Below are 13,346 nucleotides of genomic sequence, written 5' to 3' on the forward strand. Positions count from 1 at the left end.
AAATCCGGGAGATTTGCGTCAAACAGGGGCTAAGTAATTAAGCAAATTGTTCGTGAACATTCCCTCCATAGGATTAAAATTACACTATACTTTGGAGGCTTATAACTCTGGTTATATTAGAGATACAGGGATGTCCTTTGAGTATGTTATAGTCCTATTTACCCCCCCTCCTTCGTTAACATTTGCACCATAGGATACTCCGTATACGGGAAAACCTGGAAAATTCAGGGAAGTATATTGGGAAAAACCTGGAAATCTCAGGGAAATTTGTTTTCCAAAAGTTGTATGAACCCTGATTTATTTCCCTGACATTTCCAGGTTTGTATGAACCCTGATGGATACCATTTTTGTAGTCTAGAGAAACAATTCTCTGAACGTTTTATGGCAGTCTTTTCCAATCGTTCATTGGTGATTTCGCGATAACGTATATATTTACATTTTTCACGCCAAGTCGTCAGCAGCAGACAGCTACAAATGTATGCCGACGAACGACGACTGGAAATGAATTACATTACATTTTATCAGTACGATTTGATATGAATTGCCATATCTAGCTTCATATGAAAATGAACAACTTTAATAAAAATGTTAGCATTCACTCATAAAATTCAAATACATGAGAGAGAAAAGTCACGGTACATGAAGTTTGTGCATACATCAATTTTGTTGCTTGTCCCAGTAATGCTTAGTAACTGGAAGAAAAAAATAGAAACATTTTTTAATGTCACTTGATCCCTGTATGAACGAGAGTTTGGAAAATCCAGAGAGACTGGACATGTGACATGACAGGGTTGCCACTGGATAATTAGTTCCTACCCATTACAGAGATCAAAAAGGGGCAACTATAATGACGACGACTTTTTTTTGGTTTAGAGTCTGTTTCTAAAATATTTGATAGGAAGATGGCGCTACAGTACGACTTATAAACAAGATGCTAAAGACCCCCGCAAATTGACGTACAACCGTTCATATTAACAGCATTATATAATAAAAGGAAAATAAGTATACTTTTGGTTGAGTTTTTTCGGATAAACCAATGCTGTAAATGTTAGAACCTGAAGATGGAACTTCAGCTTTAATGTCGCCTGTGTAGCTCCAGTGATGAACTTTGGCTGAGGAGCCACCAGATATTATCTATAACAACCAATGATTAAAGCCTGAAACCCTCCCTAATCTACCAAAAAGTAATTTTTTAAATTACCGTGTCTTCATAAAACAGTGCCACATTAGTTGTACTGTCTGTAACTAATGGAATTGCTGGGTTGAGAGATCGCATATGCCAAAGGCAAAGTGTGGGTCCACCGCCACACACCTGAAAAATGGGGAGCCATTAAAACATGGTAAAAACGATGGTAAAGACATTGATTTACCAGCCAATCATCATTGTAATCTAGAGACACGCAACTTATCCACTTTCCATACCGTGGTCGATTTAAAGACTGCAAAGAAATTTCATTATCAAAGTTTATTGGTATTTTTTTTTATGAAAATATAGCATTTTATATGACGTTTTTCCAGAATTATAGGATTATATAGGATACAAAAATATAAATATTTTCTTTTTTTAAAGGGAGGGTGAAGTAGAAAATCAAGTGATTTTTTATCGATTCTTCTACTAATTATAAGACCAGTCTGCATAGTCAAACATTCAGGAAATACCAGTTCCGAATGATTTTAAAATTCAAATTAGGTTCAGATTTTAAGGATAATTTTAAAGAAGGTCCTCCGGCCAATCGCGTAACGCCCTGCCTTTTTGTTAACAAAATTCTCGTGGCACGCTCCATGTCTCGCGCTACGATTGTTACATCCAGCAAATTTTATCAAATCTCGTGATAAATTTCATTCGACATGGAGCATGCCACGAGAATTTTGTAATAAAAAGGCAGGGCGTTACGCGATTGGCCGGAGGACCTTCTTTAAAATTATCCTTAAAATCTGAACCTAATTTGAAATAATTTTAAAATCATTCGGAAGTATTTCCTGAATGTTTCACTATGCAGACTGGTCTTATAATTAGTAGAAGAATCGATAAAAAAATCACTTGATTTTCTACTTCACCCTCCCTTTAAAGAACCAGTACTCCGAAAATGATTATTTATTTATTTCCCACCTTTTTCTGATCTAGTAGTCGAGTTTACCCCAAAATATAGGCTATATAGGACAGTTTTAAAAATATAGGATTTTATAGGAACTATAGGACTCCTGGGGGCCCTGCAACTACATCATAACAGTCAAGTAAATTTTGTTAACATATAGACTTACTTCATGCTTGTGAGGATGAATGATGTTGACCGCTTCACCTTGTTTCCTTGTATCTATTTAATTAAATATTGTTACACTGGTCAATCCGATATAATCATTAAATTTCAGCGGAGTAGGTAGACGTGACAAAATATTTTGGGACTCTAGGGAGAGGTTGATAATTTAAAGGAAAAATTAATCGCATCTAGTACATAGAAGACGGGTTGCTTGGCATATCGCTAAAGTATATACTTTGTACACAATTTGTATCGCTAAAGTATATACTTTGTACATAATTTGTAATGTAAGCCTGTAAATTTTCAAATACATACTGGTGTGCCTAAATTTTTGGTGGCACACTGAAATTATCTTTGCAATTAAAAATCCGTACAAGACGGCACCCTCCATTGAAAAGAAGCTCGATTTGTTAAAAGGTAAAAAAATTGTGAATTGACTTGTTAATAATTATAAAACCATTGGTAAATTATTATAAAATATAATTTTCTCCATTTTGTAATCTTCTATCGCTTTAATAGCACTTTTTTAACATAACGAAAACATTGTGTACTCGTTAACATGGACTAAACCTTAGACATGAAATAGTTGCCATTTTAAACTGTGCGAATAATGCGCAAGGTCTTTGAGGTCGTACAGCTCGACAGTTACAAGGTAAATTCTCTATGGAGGCTCAGTATAATATTATAAATCCTCTGAGAGGTAGTTTATCAATGCTTTGTTATGAATATAAAATTTAAACATACCCCAAACTCTTACACTGCCATCTTCACTACCAGAGACACACTCCTGTCCAGATGACGACATGCAAATACTGTGAATATAATCTTCATGGCCATCATATACTGCCTAAAAAGACTTCAATTAAACTTCTTGAGTACTAAAATAATCCATCATATTCCCGATACGTGTGCCAAGGCTTAAAGGGCGACTTTGAACTGACAAATTAGCTCATAAGGATACGTCGTCTGCTTCACAGAAGAATCATTCTATATTTTCGACCCTGAAGCAGATGACACGCAATTTTCAGATAAATATGTCAGTTAAAAATCGTGATTTAAGCCTTGGCACACGCATCGGGAATAAGTTGGATTCAGATGTTATACTTACTAATTGCGATCCAGTTTCAAGGTCAAAGGAATAAATTCGGTTATCACCGCAACCAGCAAAGAGAACTGGTTTGGATTCCTGAAATAACATTCACAATGTTAACAAAGTTCGAAAATGTCGAAGATACACATTTTTCATTAAAGAAACAAAGTTTCCCACTGAATTCTAAGCTACGTTTCAATGATTTTGCTAAGCCTTGGTGGAGAGAGTTAGATAGAGAGGCTAATCTCTATGACAACAAAGAAGGCCTCCCATTATTCTTAGCCTTTCGATAGGGTCATACAACTAAGTTGGCCAACTGTGTATTCAAAATATAAGCTAGTTCTCACAAAAATGAAATCAGAAAACATTGTCGAAAAATTCCGCAATGTGGCAGCACTTGCCACGCCCCTATTAAAACGAAAGGTATTCTGGGAGACATGGCCTACCAATAAAACTTCTCCATTTAACTCTCTTCTCCAAGGTTATACCTAATAAAATAATACTTCACTTGTTGCTTCATAATACCTTTGAACTTATTGCCAGAGCATTTACTTCAGGCTTTGTTAAATTTTCTCTAAAAGTAGAAACAATTTAGTTAAGACTATGTGAAGAAATAAGCACAACTAAGGTAAACTTCTTATTACTTCACAAATTGTGCTCCAATAGATGGGTTACACACATGGAGGATTCATACTATTCACAGCAGGAGGCCGGGCTACCTGGAGGACAAAAACAGACGGGTTACAGGTAGCAGGGCCGCCTGCTGTAAATAGTATGAATCCTCCATGTGTGTAAACTATCTCTATTCTTTGAGTAAAATAATATATAGTTACTCTTGGCTAATTTTCCATGCTGGACCTAGCGACTTGGCTTCTTTCTTTTTTAAATCTTTCCAGTTCCACAGTTTTAGTTCACCAATACTTCCTCTGAATTACAATAGAGAATGATTTTTTTAACAACTACAATTTCAATGAAAAAAACATTAAACCTAATTTAAAGCAAAGAGTGGATCCAGTAGATCCCCTACAAGGTTTACTTTCCTCCTGAAGTCCGGGGTTAGCTTGGCGAAGGCTAGCCCACAAATGCCTCCTGCCTTCGCCATGCCAAAACTGGAGTTCCTAAGGAAAGTCACCTTGTAGGGGATACACTTTAGCTGTGCTATGCTTTAACTGATGTGTCATTTCAAAATGAAAATATGTATTATTTATAAAGCCTATGATAACACACTTATTTTTGCATAATATTTTATAAAATTTTCAAGATCACGATGATATTCTTAAGGGAAAGCGCGGCTAGCTATCTTTTAATCTTTTCACCACCAGATGCCTCTGGGTTGGAAACTTATTTGTGCACTAGTTTTTAATGATCAGATCATAAGGAATGTTCCATAAGTTTGTCACTGGTTACTGAGAGCTTGTCATGAAGTGACGTGGGTGAAACGTAATAGATTCTTGTAAAGCAACACCTGGTGAGGCTATATAGGAAGACGGACTGCAAAAACCGAGTGTAATCAATTCTCTTGTCGTTCTCGAACTAGCTCTCATTAAGTGTCTAGCATTACGAAGTATAGGAAGTGTCATACCTATGGAACATATAAACTTATGTCAGATTTATTACAAACACCACAGTAGATCTATAAGTTGTGGCAGAAATATATAATACTTCTCTTCGAGAGAAGAGTGCCACAAAGCGGGGTAAGTGTAACGTCATTCTTTCCAACATCAGAGCATTTGGAGCAAGGTTACTAAACCAAATCACATACGCGATAAATAGTTCCCTCATCATTACTCTATTACGCTTAATTATTTGCCAAGGCACGCTTGTAAATTTTTGTCCCATGTCAAGATGAGGTTTGTGGGTTGATTGCTGAGGATTTAGTACCAAACAGTTATAGAATTGACCCCACGGTGCGATGCCCAAAAGAAGTTGGATGAGCAGGAAAGCAAACAAAAAGGGTGAGCCTGGAAAGAATGACGTTACATAGCTAAAGTATTAAGAGGATACAGAGTGTCATCCTTCTTCTATTATCCCCTTCTGGTTGTGGTGATTTAAAGAGTGCAAATATCCTAGGTTTTGTAAACCCATTAAAGCAACTATATCAATGCTCCATGTAAAATTGGTAAAGAGCAAAATTATGTCTTCTACCATAAGCCTTTGCGGACTATGGGAAATGTTTACCTATGTCAGCAATCAGTCATTTTTAAAAACTTGTAACTTACTATTACAACGTACTATAAACTTACGTTATTAACAAATCTTCAGTTGATGTCATTGCATATATGCAAGATTTATGAGCTGTAAAGGTATTGAAAAGTTTCAGATGAGATGTGAAAGACCTAGGCTACATATTTTATCTATGAATAGTGTCATCATAAGTCACTTGCTCAGCTATCTACCCTTGTGACGTAGAGTTATCCTCTTTCCCATATCGCGCCCCATTTATAGGGAAATGGTAATTTTATTTGGTATTTATACAATTTCAAAATATTTCTTTGATAACTGACTTTCTAAAAACTTAAAATATCCTTATTTTGTTTTAAATAAATAAGAATTATTGTTTTTTATATTTATCCTCTGTCCAGGAGCTATTATAGGCTCTTATGCCCGTGCCGGTATGTTTTATGTTTGTTTATGAAATAAATAATGGTAGTAAGCAGAAGGCACGTTTCCATACATAGTTGTATTTAATCTAAGACACAGATAGACTGGAATGGAGATACAGCAAGTGGTTCTTTTAGGGCAGCGCCTCACTAGCGCCACGCCCCGGCCATGGATTAACTAACGCTAGGGATTGTTCACTAACCGTGTTTCCCATGTAATTCTATCGCCAACTACATGTTCCGAATTATTCCTTGACTCCCCTCTTCATTCCCCCAATTTATTGGACCAAAACGGATGTAGATATGGCGCCATCTCTCGGCAAAATAAATCGTTTTTGCGGATTTTAAAGATGGCGGCTTCTAATTTTAGGCGGGATTTCAATTTTTGACGTCATAGGACACGTGATATTTGGTCCAATTTTCTTATAACTTCCTGTTAGGGATAGTAGCTGCGGCTAGGGGGAGTTTGGAACATGTATACTTTATCTTTTAGGGGGAACGAACAATCCCTAGCGTTAGTTAATCCATGCCCCGACCAATACTGAAACTTTTTCAACTCAAAAAACATGATCTTTGAGTCGAAAAGTTTCGCCAAACTCCCGCTAGAGGCCACAACAGGCGATGCCATTAGAAGAACGGGTTTTCTAGCTAGTCCATCTATTTTTAATGGTCTTAAGATTTAATCCAAGGTGGTGTCATACCTTCGAATTGATAAACTGGAAAACTATGTTGCTTCTGAAGTAGAAAGGCCTCATCATTATTCAGAAATGGTGTTAAACTAAAAAAAAAAAAACCCAAAAAAACAGTTGATGATTAAAAATTCAAATGCGAAAATTAATTTAATGAGACTATGGGATACTTTAAGGCAAAAGTTTATAGATATAAAAACAAAAAGTGCAACATCTAAACTGAGAAGCAAACTATCCTCCTCTCAACGCCTTACACAAACTAAAGAATTAGATAAGAGCTTCTTGACGTCATAGGTTAATAGAAAGTAGTACATGATGCTGGCGATCTAAAAATTACTTTTTGGTACTATAGAGCTATCTCAGAAGGCTTATTGTGACGTCACCCATGCTATTTTCCCATAGAACCAAAGCGGTACCAAACATGGCCGCCCACTGCCATCGCTAAACCCGTGACGTTTTACTTATACATTAATTAAGAAAATCCCGTCAGGGATTTTCTATTTATACTCAATCCGAAATCGTAATGTTAAACTCTATGGAGCTTAACATTATGAGGTGGAAAAAGTTTTCCGAGTTAGACCCAAGGTTTCGCGACCAAGGGGGTACACTTTTTTCACAGCCTAACTTTACAGCACTAGCAAAGGCTGAAAAGGTATAGTATCTCATTTCTCGAAGTGTAAGGTTAACTTGGCCTTTTTGTATAGGTTTTAAAAATAAATATTTTAAACCACGCGCTAGCTCACGCGCCAGCACGCGCTGCATTTCAATTAAAGTTTCAATTCAAATCTCGCGCTTAATTTCACCATTTTGATTCTCTAATTAAGTTCACGTGATTTTTTTAAAACTTTTTGGGCCTAATTTTTGTCTTTCTGAGCCTAAGGTTAAATGATCACAAAGAAATAGTTGGAGAATTTTTATAATTTTCACATGGTTTCAACGAATATTCAGCATAGTGTGTTTTTATACAGTGCATTGTATTATCCGACCATTCCAATTTCCAAATGTAAGTTACGATTTAGTGAAATACTATATAATTAGTCTTAAAAAATTGGACGAATGAGTTTCACTATTCCAGAACTAATTTATTCCCAAATAACGTTTCTCCCCAAAAAGGGACAGATATTATACAAAAACGAGTTTTGCTTCGCAGTCCTTAAAAAACTGCATTTATACACAATCCGCGACACTTTTTCAAACCCACAAATGGCCAGAAATTAGAAATTATTATATGTATTGCAATTTGAAATGAAGTTTAATCGTTATGAAAAATTTGCTTTTAATTGCGTAGTTTAAACTTTTGTTATGATTGGAAATTTTACAACAAAAACGGGTATAAATGCGGCGTTTCGAGATAAAGGGAGCTTAGATTTTCACGTATGAAATTATATAGAATCTGTTCCCCTAAAAACTTATCCCTGACAAATAATTAAGGCGAAAAAATACATATTGAGCTTTTAGGATTTTAATTTTTCAGGGTGGAAGAGATAAGAACACTTATTTCGAGTAAAATGTCGCTTTACTACTCCTGCTTTACTACTCCTAAAATGAGGTCCCTCATTCTGATTTGTGGCTTTAAAAGCAGTGTGGTATTTCTGACATTTATCATACATTCAGAAAAGGTGTTCTTATATGTGTGTTGTTACATCTTGTATAAGTTTTAAACTTCAATTCGAACTCGAGTCATAATCGTCCTTGATTTAGCTCTTTGTTCCGAAACGCCGCATTTATACCCGTTTTTGTTGTAAAATTTCTAATCATAACAAAAGTTTAAACTACGCAATTAAAAGCAAATTTCTCATAACGATTAAACTTCATTTCAAATTGCAATACATATAATAATTTCTAGTTTCTGGCCCTTTGTGGGTTTGAAAAAGTGTCGCAGATTGTGTATAAATGCAGTTTTTTAAGGACTGCGAAGCAAAACTCGTTTTTGTATAATTATAATAATAAAAGTCTTTATTTGGATAACTCTTTCAGAGAATCTGATTTACAAAGAGGTCCAATTACTTAAATTAAATTAGCAATAGTAGAATTATAAAACAAAATAAAAACTCAATTTACACAATTAATTCTAGGAGAGCGGTCGCTCTCTTAGATAAGACCTGATACTGCCTCTAATACCAGTTTGGTAATCGCGTCCTTAAATTTATTAAACGAGTCAATTTGTTTGATATCCGGTTTAAGATTGTTCCACATAGTTATACCGCGAAGTTTGTAGCTTTTTTTACGGAGTGATGTCTGTAGCTTTTCAACATGGAAGTTGAGGTTAGATCCACGTGTCGAAAACTTGTGCATTGACGTAACAACTGAGATAGCTCTATTGCTAGCATCTGCTACAGGCTTGTTCCCTGTGCCAAGGTCGGGAAGGTAATCATTCGCAGAGGGGGGGGGGTGGACACTATCTCAGAAGCCTTAGTGTGACGTCAACCATGCTATTTGCCCATAGAGAGCTTTCAGTTGGAGGAGGAGCTGAGTCTCGTGACATAATTTATGCTACCATATTGGTGGGTTTAAAGCAGGAATGAAGCTGAGACTACCCAATATGGCTACCAGAACAGCGGTAAGACTTGGGAGGGTGTGACGTACTACTATCCCATCTGAAAGCTATCTATAGAGTGCTGTCAATTGTGACGTCAGATCCAAGGTTAAACGTCACAAGTCTGCCCTTAGCAATGGGCGGCCATGACAGTTACCGTTTTTTCTTTATGGGAAAACAGCATGGGTGACGTCACACCGGCGCTTCTGACAGCTCTCTATAGAATCAATGTGGTACCAAACATGGCCGCCCACTTCCAAACCTAAGCCCGTGACGTTTTACCTAGGCACTGACGTCACAACTAAGATAGCTCTATTCTGGGATAAAGGAGGGCTTTTCATATTACAAGGCACAAGCATGTTTCAACGAAGTGTACTTTTTGTTTTTATATCTATATACTTTTGATTAAGGTTACTGATTCTTTACAGTTTGAAGGGTCTTGCAACTTAGAGAAAAATAATGATCTTTGAACCATAAAACAAATACTGGTTGAAAGCAAATGAGGAAGCAAACTTCCCTTGTTTATAGTGTTATTTGGAGAGGAATTGGAGCTGTGTATAGAGTAATGGCAGTACTACGTATGCAAATGTCACACCCTTCTATCTCTTAGCTGAGTGTCATCCCCCTACTGGGCGCGTACAGTAGTCCAGTCTTGCATGAGCGCGACCAGATGGAGGGATACACAGTCTACACCACCTCAGCACCTCTCTACCGCCACTAGTCTATTCATTTCACAACAACGGTACTTTCTCTCAATATCAGAAGTGAGATGAGACCAGAAGTACTGAGCTAACCAAATTCTTCACTCGGCGAAAGTGAATATTCTTGATAACACACCAACGGTTGGCCCTCTGGTAGCGGTTTCTGAAATTTCCCCTCCAAAACGTGAGACGCTCGCGGTGGTTGACGGCCGAACTAGATTCAAGGAGCCGCGTCCGTGTTCCGCGGCTTTAGGTTGAATGGAAGGGGGTAAGAAATGTTTTTGGAACTCGACCAATTTTTTTCTCTCTAGTGTAGGCGCGTGGGAAGCGGCATAAAATCCTCAAATTTGTTCACTAGTGCCAGGATCTACTATCAATGCTAGAGCCCTTCACTTCTAGTCTCATCTCACTTCTGTCAATATTAATCTCTGGGTACATGCATGGAAAATGGATTTCCAACAAGACCAAAAAGCTTGCTAACAAATATGCATTACACCAGAGGATGTGAGACGGCTATGAACCGAGGTGGAAATAGCTAGCTCAAGGGTATGATTATAGTTTGTGGGTAATCAGCCATAACTGACGTAAATCGCCGAGTATTAAGTGGAAACTATTTTTACAGTATATATCAGACCTCGGGGACTTCCGGAAAATATGTCTCAAAAAAAAAAAGAAATTTTTTTTTTTTTTGGTTATAACATTTGGGGGTGACGAGCTAGGGCTTGAGAAGCATTAGAACTCCATAGGGAAGCGATAAACAACAAAATTTTGGAAAAGGTGTAATATTATTTGGGAAGTAAATGAAGATAAACAACAAAATTTTGGAAAAGGTGTAATATTATTTGGGAAGTAAATGAAGATAAACAACAAAATTTTGGAAAAGGTGTAATATTATTTGGGAAGTAAATGAAGATAAACAACAACATTTTGGAAAAGGCGTAATATTATTTGGGAAGTAAAAGAAAGATAAAGAACAACATTTTGGAAAAGGCATAATTTTAATTATAATTTTTTTTTTTTTTTTTTTGAGACATATTTTCCGGATGTCCCCGAGGTCTAATATATACTGTAAAAATAGTTTCCATTTGATACTCGGCGTTTTACGTCAGTTATGGCTGATTACCCACAAACTATAATCTTACCAGCTCAAGTGTGGAAAAGAGAACTCTTGAGAATCCTTAGTGGGCACTGGTGGGTTTGCAATTTCGCCCATGTGCAGAGAGAAAAACTACAAATTTCGCTATCACTCACAAGGTTGGGGTGCTACAAGCCATGGTGTTACAAGTCATATTTTTTCTCTTGAGAGGGGAATCCATAATAAGTTAGTATCCTCCATACAAATCCATGATCTACTCGTTTCATATTTACAGACTACTTCAAATTATACTCACTTGAATAGCATAACTTTCCCATAGTTATTTGAAGCAGCAAGAAACTTTCCGCAGGGAGAATAAACTTGCGCGTACACAGTGGTATAAAACTGTTTTAGAATATTTAAATTAGTCATGGTAATATTTCAATATTTCGGTACGGCTTTGCCGAATTGTCACAATGCCACGGGGAACACTATTTTACCCCGAAATTGTTTTTGCCGAACTTTTGCCGAATTACCCCGAATTCTAAAATAGTAGAAATCTCCCATGCGTCGTCTGCTAAAACATCCTAAATGACTTCTGGATTCGCCTTCGGCTTTTCGGGGTAAATTAGTGACCGTTTCGGCACTTTTCGGCACAAAAGAGTGGGGTAAAATATAAAAATACGGCCCCCACACTAAAAGTCGCCATTAAATCAAGCAATCATTCAAATCCATTTCAGAAACTAAATAAGCCTAACTAAACTACCCTCTCTCGCCCCAACGACTATTAAAATAATAAATTTTTCGGCAAAGATCAAAAACTCAACTAAACATTGACATTAATGTGAAATGTTTATTGAAACTCAATTTATAAGCTAAATCTACTCTACCGAACCACAATCCAAAGATAATTTCAACTTAATTAAGTATAATTAACGTAAAATTCGACCAATAACATACAATTTTTGGACAAAAATTAAAATAACTTTTAATTAAACTACATAATTAAGATTAAAACTAAGCTATAAGCTGGTAAACCCCCTTTTTTCCTATTTAACACTGAAATTAAATTATATTATCTTTATAATACATTAATATTCAGGAAATTCCAAAGTTTGGGATAGGGTTTTTTTCGGCAAGGATTGAATTTTCAATTAAACATTGATATTAAAGCAAATTATTTATTGAATCTCAATTTATAAGCTTAATCTACTTTGCCGAACCACAATCCAACGTTAATTTCAACTTAATTAAGTTTAATTAACGTAAAATTCGACCAAAAACGTACATTTTTGGGACAAAAATTAAAATAACCATTAATTAAACTGCATAATTAAGATTAAAACTAAGGTATAAGCTGGTAAATCCCCTTTTTTCCTATATAACACTGAAATTAATTTATATTATCTCTATAATACATTAATATTCAGGAAATTCAAAAGTTTGGGGTAAAATAGGGGTTTTTCGGCAAGGATTGAATTTTCCATTAAAAAGTTATATTAATGTGAATTCTTTATTGAATCTCAATTTATGAGCTAAATCTACTCTGCCGAACCACAATCCAATGTTAATTTCAACTTAATTAAGTTTAATTAACGTAAAATTCGACCAAAAACGTGCATTTTTGGACAAAAATTAAAATAACTTTTAATTAAGCTACATAATTAAGATTAAAACTAATGTATAAGCTGGTAAATCCCCTTTTTTCCCATTTAACACTGAAATTAATTTATATCATCTTTATAATTCATTAATATTCAGGAAATTCCAAAGTTTGGGGTAAAATAGTGGTTTTTCGGCAAAATATTATCATAATGTGTGACATGAAAAAATATGCCGAGTCTTTGAAGAAGCGCGAAATTCAAAAGTTTGGGGTAAAATAGGGTTTTTTCGGCAAGGATTGAATTTTCAATTAAACATTGATATTAATGTGAACTATTTATTGAATCTCAATTTATAAGCTAAATCTACTCTGCCGAACCACAATCCAACGTTAATTTCAACTTAATTAAGTATAATTTTTATATTTTACCCCACTCTTTTGTGCCGAAAAGTGCCGAAACGGTCACTAATTTACCCCGAAAAGCCGAAGGCGAAGCCAGAAGTCATTTAGGATGTTTTAGCAGACGACGCATGGGAGATTTCTACTATTTTAGAATTTGGGGTAATTCGGCAAAAGTTCGGCAAAAATAATTTCGGGGTAAAATAGTGTTTGCCCAATGGGACCGTTAAATTCGAATTTATAGTTAAGCAGAACATATCGATGCGGTTTTACATTGCGGAATTTGCGGGAATCGGGAATTCGGGATCAAGGGAAATAAGAATTTTTTTCAAGTTTGGGCCGGCGGCGGCGAGCAGTCTGGGAGTGGGAAATAATGATATTTTTTAAACTAGTCC

General features: G+C 35.8%; 1 protein-coding gene across 1 annotated transcript; it reads right to left on the reverse strand.

Moving 5' to 3' along the window:
* Positions 1-555: 555 nt before the first annotated feature.
* Positions 556-11,455, reverse strand: thoc6 (THO complex subunit 6). Its single transcript, XM_089836723.1, has 12 exons — positions 11,266-11,455; positions 6,650-6,726; positions 5,592-5,643; positions 4,182-4,274; positions 3,874-3,922; positions 3,367-3,444; positions 3,003-3,105; positions 2,263-2,315; positions 1,371-1,439; positions 1,202-1,312; positions 1,009-1,134; positions 556-692 (listed from the first exon to the last, which is right to left on the reverse strand). The coding sequence occupies exons 1-12, from the start codon at positions 11,379-11,381 to the stop codon at positions 609-611; spliced, it is 1,011 nt and encodes a 336-aa protein (XP_089692849.1). The 5' UTR covers positions 11,382-11,455; the 3' UTR covers positions 556-608.
* Positions 11,456-13,346: the final 1,891 nt, after the last annotated feature.

Source organism: Phalangium opilio, unplaced genomic scaffold, assembly GCF_054372755.1.
Source record: "Phalangium opilio isolate 3A_F unplaced genomic scaffold, DU_Popi_V2 ptg000042l_1, whole genome shotgun sequence".
Classification (NCBI taxonomy): Eukaryota; Metazoa; Arthropoda; class Arachnida; order Opiliones; family Phalangiidae; genus Phalangium; species Phalangium opilio.